The following is a 27315-nucleotide window of genomic DNA, read 5'->3' as shown; positions in this document are numbered from 1 at the left end:
TGCGAGGTTATCGCCGTTCTGCTCGTGCAGCTCAAGAAACGTTTTGCACTTGGCGTTTTGGGAGAGCGCTTTTGCCCCGACCCGCCCGCCACCCCGCACTCGCTCAGCTTCGTCCAAGGGCGTGCACCGCGTGCCGAGCAATGGGCAAGAGAGCGCTGCTAGTAGCTCTGTGTGTCTGGAGCTACTGCCTCGCCGCTCTTTGCAGAGAGTCCCCCGCCTCCGGCATCTCGCAGTCAAGTAAGTCCTGCTCCGCGCGCCCCGCAAGCAGCCCGACCGCGCGCCAGCCGCGCAGAGCAAGCCGCGCTTGCGGGAATGACCCGAAAGCAAAGCGCTGTCTCCTGAGGGGCTGGGCGGGAAGAGGAGCTTCCCGGAGGCTGAAGCGGGAGCGAGCCCAAAAAGAGGCGCGCCGACAGGACGCTGGCTACTGGAACGCCGAGGAACGGCTGGGATTAGGCGAGGGGGCGGAGGGGCATTCCCTGGGGGAGCGGCTGCTGCCTGCAAAAGTTCCATGCAAGCAAGTCTCGCCGAGTTTAATCCGACTACTCACTCCCGCGCAACCCGCGTAGGAATGAAGCAAAAAAGACGCTGGGTGGGGTCTTCCAAGCCGAGAAAACATACATGGACAAGGGCGGAGGAGGGAGGGCAAGCCGTGATCCTTCTCAGGCCTCCACCCACGCATGCTTTCCCGAAGGCTGTGTGTCTGTGCATGTGTATGCATGGCAAAGACAGGCACGCCGGCAGGTTGGTTTGGCCTGCTGCCGCAATCCACAGCTCTCTTGCCGGGCTTGCTTACAGGTGGCGCGGGTGAGGAGCGCGCACGCTGCGGCTGACGGGCTGGAGCACGGGGGTGCGGCTGGGGGGCGGAGTTAAGCGGGGAAGACCCGACGTGGGCGGGCGCGGAAAGCGTGTTTTTGCGCGCACGTGAAAAGAGGGCCGCGGCTCATGCGAGTCAGCGGCTGAAGTTGGAAGTGGGGAGGCGTTCGCGAGACGGCAAAACTCTTGAGGGCCGCTGGAGCGGCTTGGCGCGCTGTGCCACCGCTTCACGCGGGGCTTAACGTGCGGAGCTGCAAGAGAAAATAAGTGCCAGGAGAGGCCCGGCGCCCGCGTCTGCGCGCGGTCTCCACGTGGCCCGTCAGGAAAGGGGCTTCCATGTTTGTTTTCGTTTCCTTGCCGCCTCGACTCTTGTTCTGGCGCCGCATCAGAAATGGGCAGGGCAGCTCCTCCGACACGCACACGGGACCGGAGGGGCGCGCTGGGTGGGGAAGGGGCCGCCGGCGGCTCTTGCTGGTGACCGCTGGCAATTCCGGCGCGCGCGCGCGAGCGAGCCCAGGAATGCCTGGAACGTGGGCCAAGGTCACCCCGGTTCAGGGGCGGCGGCTGCTGCTGCTGCTAGCCCGGCGCGGCCTTCGGCGGGGGGGAGTCGAGCCGCCGGGACTGCAGCCGCGCGTGATCAGTGTGGCGGTGGCGGCTGGGATGCGCTCGGGAAGACGAGCGTGCCACGCACCGTTGGGGGAGGAGGAAGGTGCCCGTGAAGATTGCGCTTGCACCGGGGAGACGGGAAGGGGGGGGGGTAGCGAGGAGCTTTCTTGCCACCGTGTGTGTGCAAGTAGCGTGTTGGAAGCTTGCAGTCTAATAACATGCCTGCTCACTTAAGGTGGGATGCCTGGTCTTTCCCTCTACCCTCAGCTCTTAGAAAAAAGTAGAGCTAAACTTGAACAAGGAAGGAGCTTTGCTATGCATGGGTCTGCACGTTGGGGGAAGATCATTAATAGCAAAATCTCTCACTCCCCAGCAAAAGCAAAACAAGCAAACAAAAACTTGGCCCGGTGTTGCAGTTGACCTTATAGAATGGTTTACACACAGTTTCTCATTTGTCCTTACTTCCCAGCACTTCTTCTTCTTTTTTTTTTTTAATGTATGATTCAGGGACCTAATTCTCCATTGTCTTCTGTTTTGCCCTTTTTGGGTGTACCTGATGAAGGTATATCTTCTTCATCTTGCTGCAAGTTTCTGTAAGTTTCAGCTGGTGGGGCAACAAACTGGAGGATGGAAACAAACTGGAGACAAGATGCAGGAGCATAAACATTACAGTATAGTGAAATGCAGAGCCTGAGAATTCACACATGCTTCAGCTGGTGAGGTTTAGTTCCAAAGTGTTCATAACATATGATTGAATGTTTATCTTTTGTTTAAAAATAGAGAAAGTGCAAGCAATCAGCAGAGAACAAGTTTCTGCTGAGCAAATGAATATAGACTGCAGATGAGCTTCTAGCAATGTGTAATAAGTTGGTGGGAAGGTTTCCAGCAGTGAGAGCAGGAGTATCCCAGATACAGAAAAAATGCCCCTACTTTTTGTTTAGGAATGCTGGAGGGAGTGGGTGCATATGCATTAGCATGTTTTTCTGGCATTCAACTATCTTCTCACTAATTTCTGCAAATGCACAGTGACTGAGTTCACATCATTGGGGGAAAAAAGAAGCCTTGGCAGCATGCTCTGGGTTGCCTGCTGCCTCATTTGCATAATTGCCCACACCAGGTGCAGGTAGCTGTGCTTGTGAAACCCAGTAGAGATGGCTTCCAAACCATTCCAGACCCCTAGAACAATCCATGTCACACGCTACCTTCTCAGGTTGCTCATACGTTGAGCCTGTACGTTGCTGATGTGTCCTATACGTTGCTGATGTGTTGCCGTTTCTAAACGCCTTGTGTGATCTTTGCAGGTGGGAGCTGACAGTAGCACTCTTGTCTTGCCAGTGTCAGAAGTGATCAGGCATGATGCTGGCAATGGCATGCAATCCTGCTTCTCCAGCCCAAAGAGGTCTACCTTCCCTGGGTGCCAACCCCAGGCCAGGCAGCCCAATATGACACAGATTGAAATTGATAAGCTGCTCAGTTCTGGGAAGTTTTTAAGACTTGTAGTAGAGGGGGTGTATCTAAAGCCATTTCCTTTCTGTTCTTTGGCACATCTGCATCCCAGCATCACTTTGTAGAAGTATGCTTTCAATTGATTCTATTTCATCAAGTTTCTCAAAACTCATGGGGGTGTGGAGGGGCGCATTTAGCAATGTTGGGGGGACCATCAACACCACCATACAGAGCTAGAGGCAGTAGAAAGAAATCACTCGTTTGTTGTACCTGTAAACACACCGTGAGTAATCGTTGTGGCCATTTTATCAAGCAGTAACTTATTGCAATGATGAAGTTACCACATGGTGAAATACTTTAATCCAGGCTGTCATATTCAGGCCTGCTTAATACAGATAAGGTGTTTATTGACCACATTTTAACGTTCCTGTTTGGTGCAGTATTGTACTCTGTTTCTGTGGGTGCCAGTGTCAAAAGGCAGAGCTCATGTTCTTTAAACAAATTTAGGACCAGCAGAAATTTATTTTATTAGAGTTCCATCCCACCTTTTTCATTTTTAAAGGACTCAAAACAGCTTATATAAATCTCTCTTCCTGCTCTCAATCTTAGCCCCACAACAACAGCCATGTGAGGTAGGTTGGGCTGATAGTCTACCTCACATGGCCCAAAGTCATGGCCCATTTGGCTTCATGACTGAGTGGGGACTGGAACCCAGGTTGCCTGAATCCCAGTTCCATTCTCTTAACTACACCACCACACTGGAAATGAGGCAATATTTTGTTTCCTCTAAAACTTCATGTCCATGCCAGCGAATGCTTTACCAGTTGCATTTCTGTTTGTCCTCTAGCAATTAAAGATACAGAGTTCTGGGACAAACATGTAGAAACAGTAGGCAATCGATTAGGATAGTCAGTACACTAGTGGGGAAAGTATTCCTTAATATTGTAATTGGCTGTTGATGGCTTTCACTAAGAATAAACTGTCTGCCTGGCCGATTTGGTAGATGAATGGTCTGCTTGGTATGGGACTGTGGCTGGGTAAATGTGCAGCTGAAGGGCTAATGCTGCAGTGCTGTATGACAAACACACAATGATTTCCAAGCTGTTTAGCCATTAGTGGCAAATCCATTGCATTTAAAGCAGTAGAATTCTAAATGAACTTGTATAGGATTGTACTTCTTAAAATCCCCATCTTAAGTGTACCCAAAAAGTAATCCCAGTGGTTTTGGTGGGAGCTTACTCTGAGGTATGTGTGCACAGGATTATCGGCTTACTTAAAAGAACCGCAACTTTTTAGTCATGCTTACAACACGAATTTACGCATGTTCAGGCAGATGAAAATCCTACAACTCCGAGCATGCCCTAACCATGCTATGAACTATATGTGCACAAACTGCCTATCCATTTATGGATTCTGCTCATGGATCTGAATTTACATACACATACCTTGAATGTTCTTCCACGCCACATGCCTACAAGAGTAGCAAAGCATTCATGCTCCGTTCACACTTCTGAACAGAGTTTTGGAAGTTCTGTATAGTCCAGCATCACGTTAGCTCACTTTGAGAAGAGAAGAACAGCATAACATCCACTTCCAGTGTTCTGTGCTAACCTGTCTACATTCCTAAAATGTAGAAAATGAAAAGAATGGCAGCAAGAATCCTGCAGTTAAGTACAAAAAACATGCAAAGGTTTTTGTAATCCCCCTTGCAAATAGATCATTTGCTGCCAAGATAAGCACCCCATTCCTCAAGGATTAGGTTTGATTCCAGTTCAATGTTGCATGTCAGTTGGTGGACTTTTGTTCCTAATCAGTGGAGCAACATGTTAGCAGCGTTCTACCCACCTGCTATTGACACCAGAATTGGATTCACCGAGATCTGTCTCTTATTTTGTAAGGATTAGAGGCAGGTTGATAAATTTACACTGCAGGAAGCAGGGAAAGAGACCAAAAATACTTTCTGCAGTTCAGAAAAATGCAACATATCATTTTCTCATTTGAAAGAGGCTTTTTAAAGTTCTTGCTTTTTCTTAAACAGAACTGTGCTAGTCTGTGCTGCTTGAGGCTCTGCCCTGTAACAGTGCATGGATCTGTTGTTGTTTTGCTGACTTTGTATCCAGTTTGTTACAGTGTTCTCCAATAACAAATCAATTTGGAGGACAAATAATGTTGTAATATATCGTGGTACTTCCTTATGTTTGTGCTAGTAGTTGCTAGAGTTTTGCTGTTGCCAGAGAAATCTGGCATTTAAGCTCCTCTACTGGCTTTATTGTAAACCTAAATCTGATATTTTGGCTTTTGAATAATGTGCATTCCAGCATGTAAATAGGGCACATTTGTGATTGGAGGATCTAACATTTATCCAAAATCTAAAATGTGAGTAGCTCCTCATTGTCATCATTGGAAAGACTGCAGGTTACCTTTAATGGAGCGACTGGAGAGATAAAGACCTAGAACCCCACCACCCAGAGAAAGGGGGGGGGGCGAAAAATGGGGAAAAAAATCATGGTTTTTGGAATTAGGATAAATGGGTTCCGTCCCAAACTTTCCACCTTTCCCTTACAAGCTTTATGTGCTCCTCTCCTCCACAGGTGTTTGCATCTCTAGAAATGTCTACTCTGTGCAGCTAAGTATAGGAGCGCTTACATGAAAAAATGCTCTGTTCAAATCTTACCATGCCCACTTGTGTCCATATTGCCCTGAGTCTGCAGTATGGCTCACCCATCTCTGAGATGGGGGTGAATTTTGTTCTCGCACGTAAAGCTTTTACACTGAAATTACTGGGACTTGAAATAGAACCTGTTTCCGGTGTTCAGAATGTTTCATGTGTGTTTTCTAAGGCAGCCCTATCCAGTAGGAACTTAACTCAGGCTGGATTGTGCCCATAGCATAGGTGGCATACTTTGAATATGCAGAAAGCATATGCCAGTTGCAAGTTTTGTTGTGCATAAGCCACAACAAACTGATTTCTGTATGAACATGGGCGCCAGCCACTGTTGCTTCTGGTGGACCTGAATAGTAGCTTCACGAGTGCTGTTTCACAGGCTTGTACCCAGACGTAGCCATACTCGGGTTGCATTGATTTCAGTGGTCCATTCTAAATATAATTGAGAATGGCTACAACTCAGAGAGCAGCACCTGTGGTCCTCAGAACATCTGTGGTCCTCCAGATGTTTTGCCTGCAGCACACATTAACTTTCAGAATGGATTTTGCTATCTCGAATTCATGGGACTTGTGGCCTGAAATATCTGGAGGCCTTTGCCTGCCATAGTATTTAGACTGGCACTCCTTTCACTTAAAATGATCAATCTGGCAGCTTCCCTCTAGGGCTGATTTCAGCTTTGTGCTGAGGGATTTTTATTGGTCCCAGCCCAGGGAGGGAAAGTTGAGTTTTCCTCCAGTTGTGGTTCTGATCCTGACTAGGTGCCTTGATAGCAGCCATTTATTATTTTAAAAGCATCAACCATGTAAATATCAGTGGTATATTTTGAATTGTGCACAGCGTGGCCCAAATTGCCACTACTCACAAAAGTAATTGCCTATTGGTGGTAAGGAAGTCACATTGGTATCCAGAACACTTGGAGAGTACCAAATTAGGGAAGCCTAGTCTAGACAGTTTATATTTGTGAAATGTTTGAGTTCTTCAAAGAGGCTATAGAAATCTTAATAGCAGTCATATATATGCTTCTGCATAAAGCAATATTCAGGTTTATATAAAAGGTATGTCTATTTAGCTACAGGCAGCAGTTTGAATGGAATAGCTTGAATTTTCATGCTCAGGCAAAAACTGGTAAAGCTTTTATGTTTATAAAATTCAACACACAGGAGATGCATAATAGCTAAATATTGGAAAGAAAAGCATATAAATAAAGTATAGACTTGGTGTCCTTGTTTGCTTTCCTGTTTGGAACAGGAGCCTTTCATGACCAAGTCTATTATGAGTTTCCTGGCTATATTCTGTTCAGTTGAAAGCTCTTTTTATTCCATTCCGAACTTTGTTAATTTATAACTGAGTGGAACAGCAAGGAATTTATGTTTAACTCAAAGCCCATTCAGCCACAAGGGGCTTCTTTTTCTTTGGGGTAAAATATGTATTATCATATAGAAATTAGAGATTAAAGATATGCTTTAAAACTGGCAATAAAGGAAGAGGGCTTCATTTATAGTATTTGCATTGCAGATCTGATTTAAGAAAATGTGCAGTTCAACAGCATCAGCCAGAACAGCAGGTCTTCACTGAATGACCGAAGGTGTACCCAGTGAGGGAATGAATGCATCTCTCTTGAAAGGGAATTCCATAAAGAAGGCAGTGAATGTTAGTGAAGTGAAAGGCATTAGGTAAAATAAACAGAATGTTTAATTTTAAGAGATTTATTTAGAATGAGCTATAATCATAAATGTACAACATGGTATGTGTGAGTCTTGTCAGTTTTCCTTCTGAGGCAGGCAAGTGGAACAGTTCTAGCTTCCAATGTTTGGAAAACATTCCCATGAAAATAAATGAGCTTAATTGCTTCCTTTACATCCCTCCCACCAAGCACCCCTTTGAGCCCTCGTGGCACCATTGCACAGACTTTTGTGAGTCAAAATTCTGACTTCAAGCAAGGGACTATATTATTTGTGAGGTGTTACAGAGTTGGACTGACTTTGCTTCACATTAAATTAGAATGTTCTCCTTGAAACTGCTGGTATTTCTTTAGCTAAAGCTCAATGTCTTAAATTGGGACTATCAGTGGGACTAGTAGAAATGTTGGGCTGATTTGTGAGCCGGATTTAACACTGCTCAGCATGTACGTCAACAGCAGATTTGCAAACCTGTTGGCACAATATTTTAGATGTGCTGAATAGAGGGATGCTACTAAAATGCTATATGTACATCCAGGCAAATACCTATGCATAGGCCTTTTTCTGTTCGCATGGATGGCAGAGGCATGCTGGGAGTTTTAGGCGCCCCCCCCCCCCCAACAAAAAAAAACCCTTGCATAGGATTGCAATCCTTTTATGGCATTCTGTTTCTGGAAAAATCCAACAGTGTCATCAAGAGTAGCTCTTGTTCCTGATGTACACTAATATAATATGACAAATGATTGACAGTTCTTTTTCTGGTTTGGAGCAGCATCCCCCAAATAAATTCTGAGAACATTGTGAAACCCCCACGGAAAAAGGATGAATTGAGTGCACAATTGGGTAAACAATATGACTGTGTTGACGTTTGCCATGTTACGAAAAGTAGATAAATATTTGATAGATGCAAGTAAACCAAGTAAGTGCTGAGCTTGCTGATGGATTCAGCATCCAGGCATATGGTTTTTCGTATTGAATAAATGACTTATCCTGAAATAAGATCATGTGCTTATGTTAAACATTTACCTACCTCCAGATAAGTCATGGCAAAAACATATAGAACAACAAGAAGTGTGGAATTCCAGAGTGTTTAGTGGTGTAACAGAACATTTTATGCAGCTCATTAAAAATTGTCAGTCAGCAGTGGGATTTTATTTATTTCAAGCTTTCATAGACTAACAATAGCTGCATGGCTGTTAGATGGTTTACAGGAATTAAAAGATAATTAATCAGAACAACAAAAGCAGCAACATTAACACACTCGATAAATAATACAGCAATTCTAATAAACATCCATTCCATCAGCAGGAGCATCAACTGTGTTCATCTCATGCAATGGCCAGATTATACAGCATCTTATAATTAAAGATTTAATTTATGAATTTTAAAATTTTAAATATCTACCTACAATTAGGATTAAAGCTTTGAATTAAAACTATCAGCAGTCAGAATACTCCAAAACTAAAAAAGCAGTCTTTGCCTGGGGCCAAAATGTGTACAAAGAAGGTACCTGGTGCACATCTCTGGGAAGCTGATTCCATATATTTTATGGAAAGCTAGTTCCTACTATTCTCCTTTCGCACCAATAAATGAAGCCAAGGTGATCTGCAGAGAGAGGGGTGGAGAAGGACTGATTTTTAGTGGCTTCCCTACCTTATTGGTGTATCCAAGTGCATATTTTTACTTTCTCATAGGTAAGTGGGTGAATGCTTTCCAATGGAAAGTGTATCTTGGCAAGCATAGACAATGCACATCTAGTCTGTATGGCAGGCTTCTAGGATTATGTTAACAATCTTTCAGAACCTAGTTTCTAAGGATTTTAGTGTTTCTTGAATATGGGATGGTAACTCTTTCTGTTGCAGAGGTAGAGGGGTAGGTCTTCTCTGCAGGACACTTTGCCCACATGCTCTGTTAAAACAGTAAAATGCAAACTGCTGGTGAAAACTTAAAAGATGTTGATTCAATGAAGAGCAAGACCCACGAATAGCCATGCATAGGGCTATGTCTTGCTGAAGCTGGCGAGTGTTTGTAAAAAAGGATGGAATCAGACTGGCCAAAACTAAGAAGAGGTCTATGTAGTGTGCAGGTGGGGCTGCTCACCTCTGTGGCTCAAATTGTGAGGCTGAATGAAAGAGAAGAAAAACCACAGATCGCATACTATAAAAGGTGTGCATTCCCCACAGCTTTTCTCTACTGAAAATCATTTGTGTTTATTGTTGCATTATTGCCATACACTGGAATGTGCAGTATCATAACCCCAAGATCCACCAGCCAGAGTGTGGCACAAAATCATACACTACAAAGGATTAAAGAATTCTGTGCCCAGGAACTTAATTGAATTCCAGAATGTCTACAGGTCCCGCTCCACGTGTGCTCTGGTTCTCTCCCTACCTCAGCTTTTTCAATGAGTTGGGAAAGGGGGAGAGGGAATCATTTCGCTGCTGCTATTGTTAAAAAATTGGGAATCCTCAACACTTTACTGTAAATCTCCCAGATAGCTACCAAAAGATCCAAAGTTAGCATCTTCCCATGCTGCTTATATCCACAGCTGGGTGGTTTTATATAATTCAGAGGCTTACCCTGAAAGGGGTGCAACTGGGGACATGGGGTTTGACAGTAGTCCATGGGGAATGACCCACTGCCTTCTATTTCATCCTCAAAGAGACTTTCAAACAGAACCAGTGCTAAGCATTCAGTGTGTATAATTCAGAACTGCATTATTTGCTGGCATTTCCTTTCTTCCAAACCATTTGGTACTCTCTTTACTCTGCAGGTAGCATCGCTGAAAAAAAGAGAGACTTCAGTGGTATCAAGAGCAAGTTTTCTTTAAGGACATCTAAAAACCCTTATGAAGACACCTGCTACATTGTTCCTGGACAAGAAGCGAGTGTAGCACAGTGCAATTTTAATCTAACTACTAAAACCTTTATGGTTATACATGGATGGACGGTAAGAGCAGTTCTCCAGCCCCTTCAGTAAGAATTCCCAGATAGGGCTGATTTGAATATAGACTCCATAGTGACTTCCTTGCATAGTTCTTATGCATGATACCCCAGTATTTGGTAAACTTCCTTCATTTTTGCATGGGCAGCTAGAGGTAGCCTTTTGAAATCTATAGTGTTGTCCAACCTTTGGCTTTCTGTTAAGGAATTAAAATGCATGCTTTTTAGAGCAACTGATCTTTGAACCCCTGTTAAAACTAGCTGTTTACATCACATCTCCGGCAACATATGAACAAGAGAATTTCCTTGCTGGATCAGGCCACCTAGTGCAGCATGGTAGCTTCCCAAATACCTCTGGAAGCTAACAAACTTGTCAGAGCTGCAAGAGGTGAGCTAGGGAGGCAGAGCCAAGGAAGAAGCCAGGGAGCAGTATGGTGGGAGACATGTTAGAGTCAGGATGAGTGGTTGCTTAGGTGATGTTGCAGCCAACACATTCCTTTTATAGCCTTCTCTGTAAAGGAAAAGCCAAAGGTCACCCTGGATAGGCAAGGCCAGTGCAGAGAATACTTCAATGCCAGAATAATAGTTGGAGCTGTGGGGTAGAGATCTCACCATACTGGGGCAGCCATACATGAAACTGAAGGTCCACCTCCCTCATTCTAGTCCTGGTGGCTCCATACCTGATACAAGCAGGGCATTCAGGTGATAGCAGTTTCCTGTTGTCTTTAGTATCTGATAGCCCATGGTATACTTCCCCTGTACATTGAATTTGCTAGTTTCTGATTAGCCATAATAGTTATTATCAGGTATCATGGTTAACAATACATTTATCCTTCATTAATGTGTATGATTCCGTTAGGTGAGCTGCTATTCTGTTAAGCCATCTGAGCTTGATTGTGACAGCTTGTCACATTGAGTTTCTTAGCCACTGAAGGATCTGTCCTACATGAATTCGCCTCCAAGATTCCTTTGATGCTGCAGTGGCATAATCCCTCAAATATACCACCTATTCTGGAAGTGTGTGAAGATGTCATTAAGGACACGCATATGTGTATCCTGTGTATTCATTTGGATTCCTGTTATAAATGGAGGCAGATCAGTATGGTTTATCATCTTTTCTTCCAGGTGACAGGCATGTTTGAGAGCTGGGTTTCCAAGCTGGTAAAGGCACTCTACACGAGGGAACCCTACTCCAATGTCATTGTTGTGGATTGGCTGTCTCGAGCCAGCCTACATTATCCAGTAGCTGCTGCTTACACAAAGGTGGTGGGAGAAGAAGTTGCCACACTGATTGACTGGATGGAGGTAAGCCATTTCTGTACTGCACGTATCCAGGAGGATAAACATGGAGACTGTGAAACATGCTGTGTCTGTTAAAGTATACTGTACATCTTTTTTATTATTATTATTATTATTATAACATTTCTATGCCGCCCCTTGCCGAAGCCTCGGGGCAGCTTACAACAACATTTGATTCTTGTGGTATCAAATGATATAACTCATGCAGAATGCAAGTGAGGAGCACCTGTTTGAGAACCATGCATATGGAACATTGGCATATTGCATGGATGCTCTGAACCTTTCCTTCTATCATAGAAGTTGTCTACACGGAGGGTTTCTTTTTAGTATGGAGGCGTGTCCATTGGAGGAATGTCCAGTGTTACAATTTCAGTTGAAGATTGATGGGGTATACTTCATTGAAAGCTGTAATGTTGATTCTCTTTCATAAGCACATCTATTCATACTCTTCTGAACCAGAATAAGTTATTAATTCTTTATGGATGCTATAGGAAGCTAGTATTATGAACTAATTTATTTTGCTGGAAGTGAACATAGTTACATGACCATGCTGTAAATAAAATGAAACTCCCATAAAAGTTTGATGGGAAAGTGTGTTGAACTAGAACTGGCGTTAACTCTTTTGTGGGTAGGATGGCCTCCTTCTTAAGGACCAGAGGGCATGTAGACTACCTCTAGGTCTGGCTTTTCTCTTGGATACTCAGCTGGCAGCTTTGGTCAGGAATGCTTTTCATTAGCTGTGATTGATATGCCTTCTCCTTCCTATTTCAGGGGATTATGAGCCTCTTAGCTGTCATTGATGGTTCAGGCATCTCCTTAGACAATTTATTTTATTATTTATTTATTTTAAACATTTCTATGCCACTCCCATCGCAACAAAGCCTCGGGGCGGCTCACAAAAATCTACAATCAGTAGATTACAATGCCTTCTCCATGGAACTGTCTTAGAAAAGCATTTGGAAATGGTGTATATTCTAGGTTGTAGTGATACATTTATTAATACATTCCCATGATTCCGAGCAGAGAACCCTGATGTTCTGATACCTTCCCACTCCTCGCTTCCAATTACTTTCCGGGAACAGTTCAAACAGTTGCTTTTCACTTTCCTGAAGAACCAACCGTATCCCATCTGAACCTACCTACATGCTTAGATCTTTATCTGAAGCATTGTGTCTTGTGCCACTCCTAGAAGAAGTTAGGCAGATGCACTTAGGGAAGAACTAGGTACTATATGAGCACTTCATTATTTGATCTCAAATGGCTAAATCTTTTGTGAGAGTGTGAAAAGGATTGAAGTCCACCCTTGGGAGGCTTGCAGGGCATCTGACAGCTGTTCTGCTTTCCTACCATCCTTTCTAATCAATTGTGCTGGGCAGGGGAGGCAGAGAGAGCAGCAGGCTCATTGCAAGCTGAGCATCCTTCCTTGCTGGAGATGGGATTTGAGACTGGCTTCCAACTCAGTCCTCAGGTTAAGCAGGCACTCTGCAGTTTAAGGAAGAGGGCAGATGCTGTCCTGATTAGTCCGGTTGCTAAGTAAGATGAAATTTAAACATATTTTTTCTTTACATAATTTGCATGCGTGCATGCCTTACTCATGGATAGAGGAACATCTTTAAAATATTCCCAAATTGGGTGTCTTTTATGACCTACAACCATTACAGGTTTTCTCCTCCAGGGAAAGAATAATATAATAAACCTCAGGCTATACGCAAAATGATCTAAATACTTGAGGAGCATTCTGCTCAAAAGGTTTCACTTTTACTGCTTGCCCCTCCCTCCACACACTTAGCTTCTTGTGCTTTATTCCAATTCCAACAATCTTCTGTTCATTGAACCTTTTGAAACTTAGCACTTAAGAGGTAAGGTGTTGTAGATTTGCAAAGGAGCAATGGGATTAAGGCTTTTTTTCTGTGTATGTTTAATTTATAACATTTGCTGTGAAGAAGAAACACATGATCTCCGCAGACACAATTCAGTTTTGAGAACTGTAAAACCAAGCATTTGTGGTAATGTGTTCTAGACAGAAAAATTGCCCAATAATGTTTAATTTTTAAAAAATTCTTGCAACTCTTGCTTCTATGACAATGCTATCATGCGATTGACTGGCACATAAAACTGAATAAATTGGTAGCAAGTTTAAACTGTCCATGTAGCATTTTGGCTGTATGTTAAAGATTCCACAAATCAGTTCATTTGCTGTTTATCAGAAAAGCTACTGTATAAAGCTTAATCTTTTAACATTTATCATTCTTAGGAGCAATTCGGTTACTCTGTGGACAAAATCCATTTGCTGGGATACAGTCTTGGTGCTCATGTGGCTGGTGTTGCCGGAAGTCTGACCAGCAACAAGATTAATAGAATCACTGGTAAGTATGTCTGGTTGGCATAGGAATAACGAAGTGAAGTGTTCCATTTTCAGTGCTGGTTTCTGCTGTGGAACTCTACTGGTAACTTGTATAACAATTGTGCTTCTGCAAACAGCATTTTTCCAGCTGAAGCACCATTATTTTTCAATTCCAAAATCCATCAATTCCAAATTCCATAGTTTTATTGGGCCAAGCAAAAGATCATGAAAATGTGCAAGCTTTCAAGAATTCCAGATCTTTTCATCAGGCAAAATGTTACAAGAAAGGAGGGAGGGAAAAATAAAAACACTTATTGAAGTAATGGCATTATCACTATCTTGAGATAGAATGGAGGAGGAATAGCTTGCAGTCATTCAAATAAAGCATTTGATGTGATAGTTATATGTTTCACCTGCAGTTGTTGGAGCTGTCCCAATTCTTTGATCCTCCATTTCTGAAGATATAAAATGTAACTGGTTTCTCAGAAATGTCTCCTGCTGGGCACATCAGGACTAGGGACAGGCATTGCACTGTGATCATAGATTTGATCAAGCCACAGTGCGCACTGGGCACCATCATCATCATCCCTGGCTTGTTGGAGGGGGAAACAATCCTCAGATAATTCAGCAATAGGCTGTGGGTTATCTAATAGTTCTTTCCCCCTCAAACAAACCATTCCAGCTGGGTTCAGAGGGCACAACAAACTCTGGCCAAGTGGGTGGTTTATGGAAATTGTTCTTGGCACGCACTGCAACTTAAACAAGCCTCCATGGCTAGTTTAACATACAACACTTACTCAAACTGCCCCAATTTGCATTGAAGGTAAGTCTGCCCATTTTTAAAAAAACAAGGATGCCATCCTGAAAGACTCTGATCACAGTGTTCTGTGTAGTCATAGGTTTCAGTAGGATTTTGGGACTGTGGACTGCATTCTTTATAAAAAAAATATTAGCATCTAATCTGTAGAATAAATTATTTGGATGGCAGTATTAAGCCCTTATTTCAGATGGTTCTTTACTTCAGGTCTTAACAGGATTTTAAGAAGGAATTAGTGGTCTTCCAAAAAACTGGTTATGCAATCCAATGCAGTTGCTACACTGAATCTTTTATAAGAGCTACTTGACATTTCAGAAAGATTTTAAAGCCTTTATGTAACATTTCATGACCTGTTTTGGCTTTGAAGCATTTTTTCCATACTTTGTTTTTGAAAATCACTAGAATTTTTAAAAAGGGTTGCTGAGTTAAGGCATTTATCCCTCCTCACTGACTTGAATACAGATTAAAATATCTAACCACTCCTCTGAGATTTTCAGCCAGTATAGCTTAGGTGCTATGTGGGTTGCTGTAGCATTTGTCATGTGCTGTTAGTCCCACTGATATTAATTGGAGAGAGTTAAGAATGTGTGGTGGGAAGAGTCCTAGCAGTGGTTTATCACCATCCTTAAACTCCTCTTTTCCAGGACGAATTTCTCATCTAGAAATGACTCAAAAGAGTGGGTGCAATCGGGAGCTGTTGATATGGGTGGGAATTGTGCCATTGACTTAAATGAAATGGGGATGGTGTCTATAAGACTGATTATTAATGGTGTGATGGTAGATAATAGCAAGGTACAGAGAGTGCTAATAGTTGTTCTACTGCCATGTTCCCAATCAGGTTTAGATCCTGCTGGACCACACTTTGAATATGCAGATGCATCTCTACGCCTTTCCCCAGATGATGCTGTCTTTGTAGATGTCTTGCACACTTATACAAGAGGGACCCCAGATCGCAGTATTGGAATACAGAAACCTGTTGGGCACATTGATATCTACCCTAACGGAGGTGGCTTCCAGCCAGGTTGTAATATAGGAGACGCCCTGCGCATGATTGCAGAAAAAGGGATTCATAGTAAGTTTATGTGTGAATGTCAATAAAGGCATAAATACAGTTGAAACCCAGTGGCTAAAATTACCTCCCTGTTCCTGTGTATCCTTTAATTAAGTTTTGCTTCTCACTTGAATTTACTGTGTGTGGGATGGACTTTGTTCAAACCATCCCCGAGTTTATCTGGAATCCTTCTTTCCAGACTGAAGAAACTAGTCACCAACTGAGGGTGTTACTTGAACTGGTGAGCACATTAAGGAAATGATCACTGTTCCTGAAAAGTATTGTGTATTTGTGTCTTGTTCTGTTTCACATTGGATGAATATCTCCAGTATCTCAGCTGGAGGTGTAGACAGATTGTAAAATTTCATCACCAATGTTACATCATTTTATTCCTGATATCTGCTGCACCACTGAAAGGCACATTTTTTAGCTATGACAACTTTCAGATATGGAATGAGAGGACCTAACCTAAAATCAACTTTGATAGTGAACTGAAGAAGTACATTTGAATTTTTTGTCTCCACACTGAGAACTAGTCCATGTGAACTCTCAGTAAGTGGGAAATGATATGGAAATCACACATTTTGGCGGTGTTTCCTGCACTTCCTGGGAAACAATTTGGTGTTTACCTTGTCTTCATTTGCAGCCATTTTCAGTTGCCCTTAGTGACATAATCATGTAGCCTGATCTGATTGGCAGCATAATATTCTCGCGTTATATGATGCCCTGTGTAGAGTACAGATGTGACTAATTCGTAAGTAGGGACAGCCCTAGTCATGGTGATCTGTACATTGATAATCTCATGATTGGACTACTATAATGCTCTCCAATAAGTGGCTGCCCTTGGGCTTGGTTCAGAAATGACAGCTAGTGCAGAATGCAGGACCCAGATTGCTCACTGGATCCCAGGTAGACTTCCATAAGAATGTCACCAGCTGCCTCTTGGCTGCCACTCCATGTTATTGCCGTTCAGAGAACTAAATGAGTTTGAACCAAGGCATCTTCCAGAATGACTTCCATTATTTCTCTCCAGGCAAACTTTAAGATCATCAGAGGATGCCTTGCTTGGTTCTTATGAAATTATTGGGGTACCTCACTGTAATATTTCATGACCCACCCACTGGAAACCTTCCTCTATATCCATCCAGGCTTTCCCTGGCTCCTAATACAATTAATTACGCTTCCCCTTGTATTGTTCTGCATTATCATCATCTCAATTGGCTTTGTTTTTAAAATGCTATCTTAAACATGTTTTGATATCAATATTTAAATATGATTTTAATATGTATGTGTAAAGTACATAGGGATGTTATTTTACATGACCCAAACATGTATTCCAAATAAAATAATAAATTCATGGGGGAGAAGAAGAAAGAAGAGGTGGCAGTTAAGGGGCAAAGTCCAGCAAAGAAGCAGCCAGGCAAGAGCAACCATGGTGCTGGAAAAGGAGATTGAAAAGAAGCAAATGTTTTCATGCTTTTCAAGAAAACAAATGCTATTCTAAGTGTTAAATGCTCTTCAGAAAAGAATCAGTCTGCTTCAAACCTACTTAATTTGACTCCTAAATAATCAAAACTGGGAAACAGTTGAAGTAGCTCTGCCTTCTTGAAATATGCTGTTAAGTTGCAGCAAACTTCTTTATGCCGTACCTCCATTGCATATTGTTTCCTTTCCTTCAAAGATGCAGACCAGCTGGTAAAATGCTCTCACGAACGTTCCATCCACCTCTTCATTGATTCCCTCTTATATGGAGAAAAACCAATAATGGCATACCGCTGCAACTCTAAGGAAGCATTTGAGAGAGGGCTCTGCTTGAGCTGCAGAAAGAACCGCTGCAATAATTTAGGCTACCAGATCAAGAGGGTGAGAAACAAGAGGAACAGCAAAATGTATCTGAAGACACGAGCACAAATGCCTTACAAAGGTAAAATGATTTTATTATTAGAATTTTGCTGCAGATGCTTTTCATAACATGGGAAACAAATTGGTCTGGGGCATGATTGAGCAGAAAGATGCCTTGCACAGGGCCCAGTGAAATAATGACACTTGTTTGAATAATTCTTTCAGCTAGCTGAAACTCAAAATTAGTCTACAAGTCAAATAGCAGGTCCATAATTCTCAAACGTAAAATGAGCTGTGACTTGGATCCAACAGACTTTCATATTTTTTGTCATGCAAACTGTATTTTATATGAGTTAATTTATATTTCTTGGTCTGTGCAGTCTGCATGATTAAGCAGCTAACCTCCACTGTCTCTGCTCTTTTGTTTGTTGTACTTCTTCACTGTCGAAAAGGAATGAAAAATACACTTTGCAGTTATTTTACATTAAACCTCAGTTATTCCTTGGCAAATGAATCAATCATCTGAAAAGTTGGGATCGGAAACCATGCAGCAATGGTGGAAGGAACTGTGTCTGCAACATGCCAAGTCCTGTGATGGACAGGCAGTTTTGTGGCTGATGCTTGTTCTGCTTCCACTGCCTCTCCTTTTATCAATCCACAGTTGTAAACAGAGAGCACTTGATAAGAGTCAAATGATGAAGGAAGGGCTGTGGCTCATGAAATCCTGACACACAAAGTGGAAAAAGCACCATGTCATGCATGCCATGTTTCCACGATACACATTGTGATGTGTAAATGCAAAACTTCAGAGAGCTTTTGTTCACATGTATTCAGTTGGATTTGTAATTTGTGAGCAAATTATCAATTATGATAATACCATAGTTATGGTTCATGTAATATCCTTGATTCCCTATGAATTTTTGAATGCATTTTCATGAATGTGTGCCATTTTGGGAACCCACTAGCAGGTGAAAAGCTAGTGCATAAGTAATGGATTTATTGAAAAACATGATGGTTCCCTTCCATAGATTCTACTAATTTCAAAGGAATTTTTGTATGTGATCTTCCCACTGGATCAGACCCTTTTGTTCACTTAGTAAGGGCTTTTTCTGAAAAGCAAGAAGGTATTATAGTAAGTGTGAAATAAGAAAATCAGGTTGCTTCTACAGCAGCAGATGGGTCAGGATATGACCCTTCATGCATTCCCATGAGTATGGAGGATTTAGACAACATGATTGAAAGCAGACAAATATTCTCACAATCTAAATGCTTTTCAGAAAAAAAATCTCACAGAACATACTAATTCTGATCCCCCAAAACTAGATTGCATTTGATGCTGTTGAATGTTAAGCCCTACCTTAAATAGGCTGCATTCTAGTGTTCTGGGTTGCCTGTCCACCTTTTAAAGATGTGAATCGTGGTGGCTTTTTTCTTGCATTGGGTTTATAGAAACACATGGTCCAGTGTGGACCAATGAAGCACAAATATGCACCTTATGTGAGTTGGTGCACCTGGTAGTTTGAGAAAATACACAGGTTCAGTAATTACATTGTTAGAGGTGGCCTCTTCAGATATATATCTTAATGAATGGGAGAAACACTAACCATGGACTGCTTTATGCCAAGTGTCTATTTCAAGCCATCCAGTTAAATTTCCATGGTGAGACCACTTCAAATAGCCATCACTGCAGTATAAGCTACTATCTCTTTTTTGTGTGCTGACCTAGGGATTACACGCTTAGGTGGAAGATTAGTGGATTCTCAGATCATCCCATAACATGACATTATGGCTCTCCTCTTTCATTGTTCTCTAGATATATGAGATAAAATTTTAAGATTGGCACATAAATGTATTTTGTAGCCTTTGGTTAAATCAAACATTGAAGAGATAAATATACTGGTTTGGTTACTTCCATGTGAAAGTATTTCTTTGCTTGAATAACAGTAGTAAATTTGAGATAAAGTTAGGCTTCAAAACAATTTTACACATTTCTTTCCCCATCCCTTTTGTTCTTTTTGCTGCTCAGTTTTTCATTATCAAGTTAAGATCCACTTCTTTGGAAATACAAATTTCACCAAGAAAAATCAGGCATTCCTTGTGTCTCTGCATGGCACGAAGGATGAAAGCAACAACATTGCAGTTATACTGTGAGTACCAATAGAAAGAACTCTCTACTTGTATTAGTCCATTGAAAATGTTACTCCTGGAATTTAAAAGAGATGCTTGTGTCCAATGTGTCCAATAGCCTTCATATTTAAGGTGTCTGCATTTTTTGCGTTGGCTTTACCCCATTTTAGGATGTGCACTTTTCCTTAATTTGTGGTTCATGCTAATATAAAGTTGTCTGCAGAATCCATTCTTCTCAGAGGCTGTGTTTCCACTATATTTCTCTGGGAAATGCAGGATTTGAAACTGTGATGAGGTGCATCTAAATTGAAAAGGAGTTCTCAGGCCAGTTATGAGAACTGCATGTTATGAAGAGGGGCTAAAACAAGAACAGTGAATGATGCCATGCTTCCTCTTCTCCTTCTCCACTCACACCACATTTCCAGAAAATGTGCAGAGGTGCTCACTTGATGCCTGCATCTCGCTTTGGTGTATTTACTCTGGAGGTTCAGAAAGAGGAAGATTTGAGTTTCTGCGTTCTATCCTGTTCAAGATGTTAAACAAGGAACTAAATAGTTATCTAGGGGAGAGAGTGCAATTACACTTCCTTTTCATTCTGTGTAACCCAATTTACCATATACAGCAAAAGTTTAATATTATGAATGGCATCTGTCTGTTGCATCTGTATAGCTCTTAGGCTGCACCTTTTTCTGCAAAAAGGTTTTGTTTTGTGTCTACTGGACAATGCAACATCTTGTAACGAGGGATTGTCTAATTGAGCTAATAGCTGGAAGTGCAATTCTACTAATGCTTATTTTAAACAAACTGTAGTTGCTTGTTTACTATTTAATATACACTAATGTGCATACTTTTTAAAATTATTTGCCTGCATAATGGAAAAAATGGCCAGTGTGAATTGATTCTTTGCACCTCTTTGACAGTTAAATAACTGCTTTTACAACGCTGAAAGGCTAAACGGTCCTCTAATGCTATGGATTGAAAACCTTACAGTGCTTTAAATGTTTGGACATAGAGACTTCACCTTTATGAATACTGCTCTGCTTTTCTTGAAGCCTATGTATATTTCCTGGAAGTTGTACAATAATGCAAATACATATTTGTATGGATATGGAAAGGAACAGTAATCAACTTTGCAAGAGCCCACAGCTACTGTTCCATATTCCCCACTAAGCTAATGGTACTCCACGTTAAGAAGTCAAAAAAGCCATTGCTAAGCATAGATTTTCAAATTTGTTTTTAACAGGCCTGAGATCTCTGCAAACAAAACTCATTCTTTCCTGATATGTTCAGAGACTGATATTGGAGACCTCCTTATTGTGAAACTGCGGTGGGAGAGCGATTCCTTTTTCACATGGTCAGATTGGTGGAATACTCCTGAGTTGCGCATCCGGAAGGTCAGAGTCAAGGCTGGAGAAACTCAGAAAAAGTAAGATGGTCTAATTTCACTGCAGAAATAAGAGAGAAATTAGCTTCTGTCTTGTTTTCAGAGTTTACTTCATGGCAAATCTTGTTTTCACCCAGGACTAATTGCATTCTCTTTACTCAGTGTGCAAAGGGTGTGCCTCATTTTTCTCTGGATGTGGACTCCTGATGAATTAGCACACACCTTAGCACATCCAACTGAAGGATAGGCCCCTACCCCAAAGAATACCACTACAGTTGTATTTAGTGATACCTTGTGGAAGCAGAAAAGTGTTTCTGCTCATGCAGAGAAGGGGATTGGAATGGGGAAGTGGAGGACAGGAATGCCCCATTCTGAAAGGAGATGATACCTACTGGTTCTTTTGCTGCAACCCTTCAGAGCCTCTCCTATGTAGAGCTGATGCTGCTGGGCTGGATTGGCTGGCAGATAGTCTGACACTGTGTAGAGCAAGCATTATATATCCTAGGAGAAGCTTAAGCAGTAGTTAACGTGCTTGGTGCTGGAAGAATGGAGCAAATGCAATGTTTGTTAAAGGGTGTGTGTGAGAACTGGAAGGATGAATGGGTTAGGAATGTGGTGAAGGAATTGAAATCATTAATCGAAACAGGCAGGCCTGAGATAGAGTTTAGCTGGTTTTCTCCCACATGTCATGGGTTTCTGGAGATTAGGTGGTGATCACAGAAAAGGCTGTGGCACCTCATCTCGAGAACGTTTTCCTTAGTAGGGTGGCCACACCTCCTGCTTCCCAGAAGACAGCACTTTATTTTGAAAGGCTGCCATAGGCAGTTCTCCACTAGAAGGCCCATATGGTCTCAAGTCTGGCTTAAAGATAAAGGACCCTAAGAAGGGAGAGCAGTGGCGGCCTTGAAATTGTTCATCAAAGTTAGCATCTGGACAGTGGACACATGAGCTACAGTCTTAGCCATTCCCACCATGGTGAGATGGCCTGCATTTCTGTTTTCTTTGTAGTTATTAGTGCTGCATTTCCACCTACCTATAAAGGAGTGCATGCTCATTTTATGCCATTCACTGCCCTCTTTTGTCCTCTTTTTGTATGTGTGCTCCTCTTTTTGGAGGAGGGTGATGCACAGGTGACCACTCTACTAAATCTCATGTTGCTTCAATACCAGGCAGAGACCTTTTTCTTGCTTAAGCCTCTTAATATATATTTTGTTTAGATTTCTTTAATGCTGCCAAGTGCTTTTGTGATTTGCTCTATTAAATACATTATAAAGTGTGGGCGAGGATGTTGGTCTTGTGGTTTTCTGAGGAAGTCTGAAATAAATGGAACGCCTATATTTGTAATTCTAAAGTGCTAGGTCAGCACTTTGATTTCTCTTTTCTTTCCCCATTATTATAAATAGATCACTATCACATTTACATTATACAAAAAATTGCCTTTAGCCTGGAATTTTTATTTGTTGGTTGCTGTTTTGGTGTAGCGCTTTTGCCACTAGCACCAGGAAAAAAATGAAGCAAGATAATAATTTTAAGGTACTGTTTCTTGGTGAAAGAAAATTTAAGCTTTTGGCTTAGCATACAATTCTTTTAGAGGCACAGTTGATAGGATTGCCCCTTTGACCCCTCAACACCAAGGGGTGGTATACAGTGGGGCAGTAAGGGAAGCCCTTTCTAATATTTGTTACTGGGCTTTCAATATCTAATCTTCTACTTGTGTTAGATTCAAAAGAAAATAATAGCAGTGTGTTGAAAATTATAGCTCACTGGTATATCCAATCTGCAAAATGGCTAACTTTTTCTGGCCTGTTTTCTAAATGTATCCTTTTACACATGCTTAGCTCTTTAGCAGCATGTCTATAGGTAGCTCAATCATATTTTTACAACTTGGTTTGTAGTTTGCAGATGAGATCTCAAAGCTGAATTAATGGTTTTGTGGGCATTTCTAGATCGATTCTGACAAGTACTAGCCTGGATTAGAGTGGACCGAAAGCAGTGACCTACCTATCCTTCAGGGACCCTCCTTTTTCTATCATCAGAATGCATTCTACTCGCACAAAATTGTGTTTGCTAAAGACACAATTGGCTTTTAAATATACTTTGCAATTATATATGCTGGTTTAGACTTGATATAGCCAATAATGAATTGCTTTATCAGAGGATTAAAAAATGTCATGCATACTGTTGCAGGGTGGTGTTCTGTGCTCCTGAAGGATTCTCTGATCTCAAAAAAGGAGGCGATTTTGTAGAATTTATGAGATGCCTTGGAAAACACCCGAATGATATAGAGTCCTTGTAAGAACATTGCAGTTACCACACCAGGGGAGCAAGGTATGCTTGATCTTCTCAAATAGTAGGATGTGAATAGTAGAAGCATGTGGGGCACTCCTGCTGGTTTCCCTTCACTGTAGGATGGGCTCCCCGTGGCAGCAGCAGGTGTATGTTCTGTTAATAGGACAGCCTTTCCCAACATGGCGTCCTCCTGATGCTTTGGACTACTTAGGGTCTTTCTAGTTTTCTAGAAACGTGAGCACTGGTTTTCTGTGTTCACGTTTCCCATCCTACCCACTGGGAGAGTGTTTGCAGGTAAAACTTGAAGTATGTTGTGAGTCTCTTGCAAGGAGCCTTTAAGACATTCTGCATCTCTGTCTTGGACATACATTGGTGAGAACTAATTTCACAAAATATACTGCTTTGAAAATAATGTCATTCATTTTCCAAAGGTATGGATAGCTGCATAAATCTATGAAACAGATAAATGAATAGAAGGGCAAAGCTAAAAAAACAAAATCAGATAAATAACGCTAAAGACCCAGATAGCTAAAGCTATACCCATGAAGATAATCATTGAAGAAATATCTGAGCTGCAATGGAAAATTGCTAAGCTATGGTTTTTTGGAACATCTTATGACTCCAGATTTTAGAGAATTATGGAAGGATGTAGACTGGTCTGTCTTCCTTCTCTGCATGCCACACATTCCAAGAGCTAGCAGTACTTGGAACACAAGGGCAGCCAGTCACATGAGGTGGAAAATAAGTTGAGTTTTTAATCTGTTTCCACCTCATATTCACCTGTTCCAGAGACGATCATCAATATTATGCTGATACTTTTTAAGAAGTCCTAATGCAAACAAGGCCTCAGACTTAAGCACTGGAGGCGTGTCTGGCCTTTTTCAAACAATTAAAATATGTCTTTGAGGCTGCAGCTGAACATGTTGTGGGGGAAACAAGTTTTCCAGTGTTTCCCTCATAAAAGTTATGCAGGAGAAAATGGATGATATGGTAAGAATTAAAGAGCCTTTTGTATCTGCCATTTCTTCCCTGCAAATGACATTCACATTTTTAATGTTTCCCCCACCTACCCCAGGTCCAAACTCCAAGACAGGAAAAAGCTAAGCTCAGCAGGAAAACAACCTGGAAGGGGTTTGCAAGAGAATCTGTAATCCTGGGAAATATTAAGCCCCTCTCCACCTGCCTGCTCTTCCTCCCTTGCAAAAGCTGTGCCCCCTCAGCCCCTGCATTCATATTAACTGATGAACTTGTATTTAAGTTATGCAATGTGCCTTTCTACCTTTATACTTCAGAATTTTGTGTTCTTCCTATAGAGTTTTAACAATTGTGCAAAGAGGATATAAAATGTTGGTGTAAATGCTAGCATTTTAACATGGGAAGAAATTGTAGTATGCATTTCAAGATAATTAAGTATCAGTTCACTATCCCCAGAATGCTTTTCTTCCTTTTAACTTCCACTTCTGTTTGCAGACATTAAGTTTATAGAAACTTTCAGTCTGATGCCTTAGTCAAGGGAAAGTGTATCTTGCCAGCAGAGTGCAATAACTTACGGAGCAACCATTAAATCTTAACCATAAATACTCTGGTAAAAGAGCCCCATGGACAGAATTGCACTGCACATAGCATTTTTATACAGCTTAAATGATATGACTGCCTCCAAAGAAACCAGGGAATATAGTTTTGTAAGAACTGAACTGTGTAAACGTTTCTAGCTACAGTGCCAGGATTTTTAGGGAGACCATTAATCCAGATTAAAGATGAAATTCTGTGCATGTTAAGGAAGAAAAAAGTACTTTGTTGGCTGGGGAACATGGGGAAATGTATGACTTTGTTCTACCCAAACATGCATAGGATTCTGCTCTTTTAAATGTAGGTACATCCTCAGATTTTTAACTGGATTATATGATAGCTTCTAGAGAGTAATGTTAACAACTGAATTTCTAAATTGTCTCCCCCTTTTTTCCCATAGAGACAACACATTTCCTTAGAAGACTAAAAGCTCTTTGAAGATTAAAAGTGAATGAAGATGTTCAGAATCCCCTGTATGCAAACTGCTCAGGACCGAATACATTGAAATATTTCATCAGACTTCTGGAATATTGTCGGCTGTACTTATTCTAGGGTGGTTTTGCACCGATTCACCTCTCAGCTGATGGTACCAAAATAGGGTTGGGGACATGAAGCTGATTGTACATCCAGCTGCAAGCAATCTAGTTCAGAAGAGCATTCAGATGCATCCCATCAAGAAAGGGACATGCACACAAAAGACAACTCCTACAAGCATATCTTCTTATTTGAATCAGGGTATATTTGTATCATCTCAGCGTACAAGGGACATTAGCCAACATATCAGTCTTGTTTTGTTTTTTAAAGCAAGAAAATGTTCACAGATACATTATGGGGACCAACATACAACAGTTCTCATGCCATCTTTTAACAAATTTCTTGATTTTTATAACAAGTGTGTGTTTATGTGTGTGTGAAAATACTATTTATTTAAAAAGCAACATGTTTGGGCTTTCTAAGATTAAAAAATAACTTAGAACTCGGCATTTTGCTGGGCAATGTTTATTTGGTTGGTTCATCTGTTTTCGCACCCTTTCCTGGCTGAAGCTCAGTTTTTCTCTTAAATTGCTAGGTAGATAGGCTTCACTTAACATATGCTTCCTAAGATAAAACTCTTACCTATACATAAACAGAGCGTTTTTTTACAGATTTTGAAAGATTCCAGGCTATTTTCTTGAAAATACTTAGATTTTAGGAATCACTTACTAATCTATGCTGTTGTTCTATAACAGTACATTTTCTAGAAGAGAAACAACCACTTTCCAGTGCATCAGTACTAAAAAAAAAAAAAAAAGTAATCTCTGATACTGTACCAAATCATCAACCACTAAAAAGTAGCCACTGCCTGTTCAAGAGTGTCAGGGAAGTTACATTTCCATAATATTTTTCAGATAGAGTGCTGCAACATTACCGTACCTAGCCTTGGACAACCATTCTTACTGAGTTCACTATTACTTCCATAAATCCAAATCTCAACATGAAGGACCTCCTCTTTCTGATACTGGTATTTCTGATGTTAAGAATAGAAACTATTAATTGTTCAGCAGTAAATGATGGAACCTGAAAATAAAGTTTGTCTGATGCAATAAAAATTAGCAAAATGCAAAAAAATACACACTTTCACAATAAGTGCAGTCATGATAATCTTTGAATCAGTCATGAACACATGGAAGAAATATTAAAAGGATTTTTAGACTTGTTAACATGATAAAAATAATTCACTAGTTGCCTTACCATTTTAACCAGAAACCAAAACTTGCAAAGTTTCAATATATCATGTGTGTAGTATTTTAATAAGTTGTACACTTAAGTAACAGAGTTGTATTTGTGCAAAAACATGAAAGTGAGCATGCCAGAATTTATCTATTGGCCTTCTGTATCTGTTTGGCTAACTGCCATTCAGCGCTTATTGTAGCAAATGATTCATCACGAAGTGTGTGTATGTAACATACAGTCCAATATTTTAGAAGTGTAACACACAGGAATCTGCATCCTTTATTTTTCAAAATAGTCAAGAATGCGCAACCAACATTCCAACCACACAAAGTTCAGGCACGATAATTTCAAGTTTATAACTCGGCACTGAAGGAGATCTGTAAAAATGACCCATAGTTAATTTTTGATTTCCATTTGAGTTCTCCTACTTTAGAATTAAGTTGCATTATGAATTGCACATTATAATACATGATCAAACAAACCACAGCACTTGATTGCCAAATGGTGAAGGATTTTTATATGTGAGAAAATATATCTTTGAAAGTTCCTATTTATTACCTGTAAAATACATGTGTGTATATATGTGTGTATGTGTAAAATTTTGTATATATTGCTAAAGTTATCAAGGCTATATGCATTTATATATTTCTCTGACTTAATTTTTGTAAAGTGCTTTCAGAATGAGAATCAATTGTATGTTACATTAAAAGTTGCAACAATATAAACTA

General features: G+C 41.1%; 1 protein-coding gene across 5 annotated transcripts; it reads left to right on the top strand.

The window, feature by feature from the left end:
- LPL (lipoprotein lipase) lies at nucleotides 1–27315 on the top strand. Of its 5 annotated transcripts, none has more exons than XM_044443954.1 (10): nucleotides 1–237; nucleotides 9984–10159; nucleotides 11278–11457; nucleotides 13706–13817; nucleotides 15451–15684; nucleotides 17345–17587; nucleotides 19532–19652; nucleotides 20876–21058; nucleotides 23204–23344; nucleotides 25275–27315. In XM_044443954.1, exons 1-9 carry the CDS (start codon nucleotides 141–143, stop codon nucleotides 23310–23312), a joined length of 1455 nt encoding a protein of 484 aa, XP_044299889.1. In that variant the 5' UTR covers nucleotides 1–140; the 3' UTR covers nucleotides 23313–23344; nucleotides 25275–27315. The 5 variants fall into 5 exon arrangements, with proteins under 5 accessions (XP_044299889.1, XP_044299888.1, XP_044299892.1 ...); XM_044443953.1 differs by lacking the exon at nucleotides 1–237 and adding an exon at nucleotides 702–804; XM_044443957.1 differs by lacking the exon at nucleotides 1–237 and adding an exon at nucleotides 1070–1131.

This window comes from Varanus komodoensis, unplaced genomic scaffold (genome assembly GCF_004798865.1).
Source record: "Varanus komodoensis strain SLA01 unplaced genomic scaffold, ASM479886v1 scaffold43, whole genome shotgun sequence".
Lineage (NCBI taxonomy): Eukaryota > Metazoa > Chordata > Lepidosauria > Squamata > Varanidae > Varanus > Varanus komodoensis.
This window is presented reverse-complemented; position numbering and strand designations above follow the sequence as displayed.

Excerpts from the sequence above, each read along its gene's own strand:
- LPL (XM_044443954.1), top strand. The coding sequence starts at position 141 with ATGGGCAAGAGAGCGCTGCTAGTAGCTCTGTGTGTCTGGAGCTACTGC. Across the intron at positions 238-9,983 it reads CTCCGGCATCTCGCAGTCAA|GTAGCATCGCTGAAAAAAAG; the intron begins GTAAGTCCTGCT and ends TTTACTCTGCAG. Across the intron at positions 15,685-17,344 it reads TGCAGAAAAAGGGATTCATA|ATGCAGACCAGCTGGTAAAA; the intron begins GTAAGTTTATGT and ends TTTCCTTCAAAG.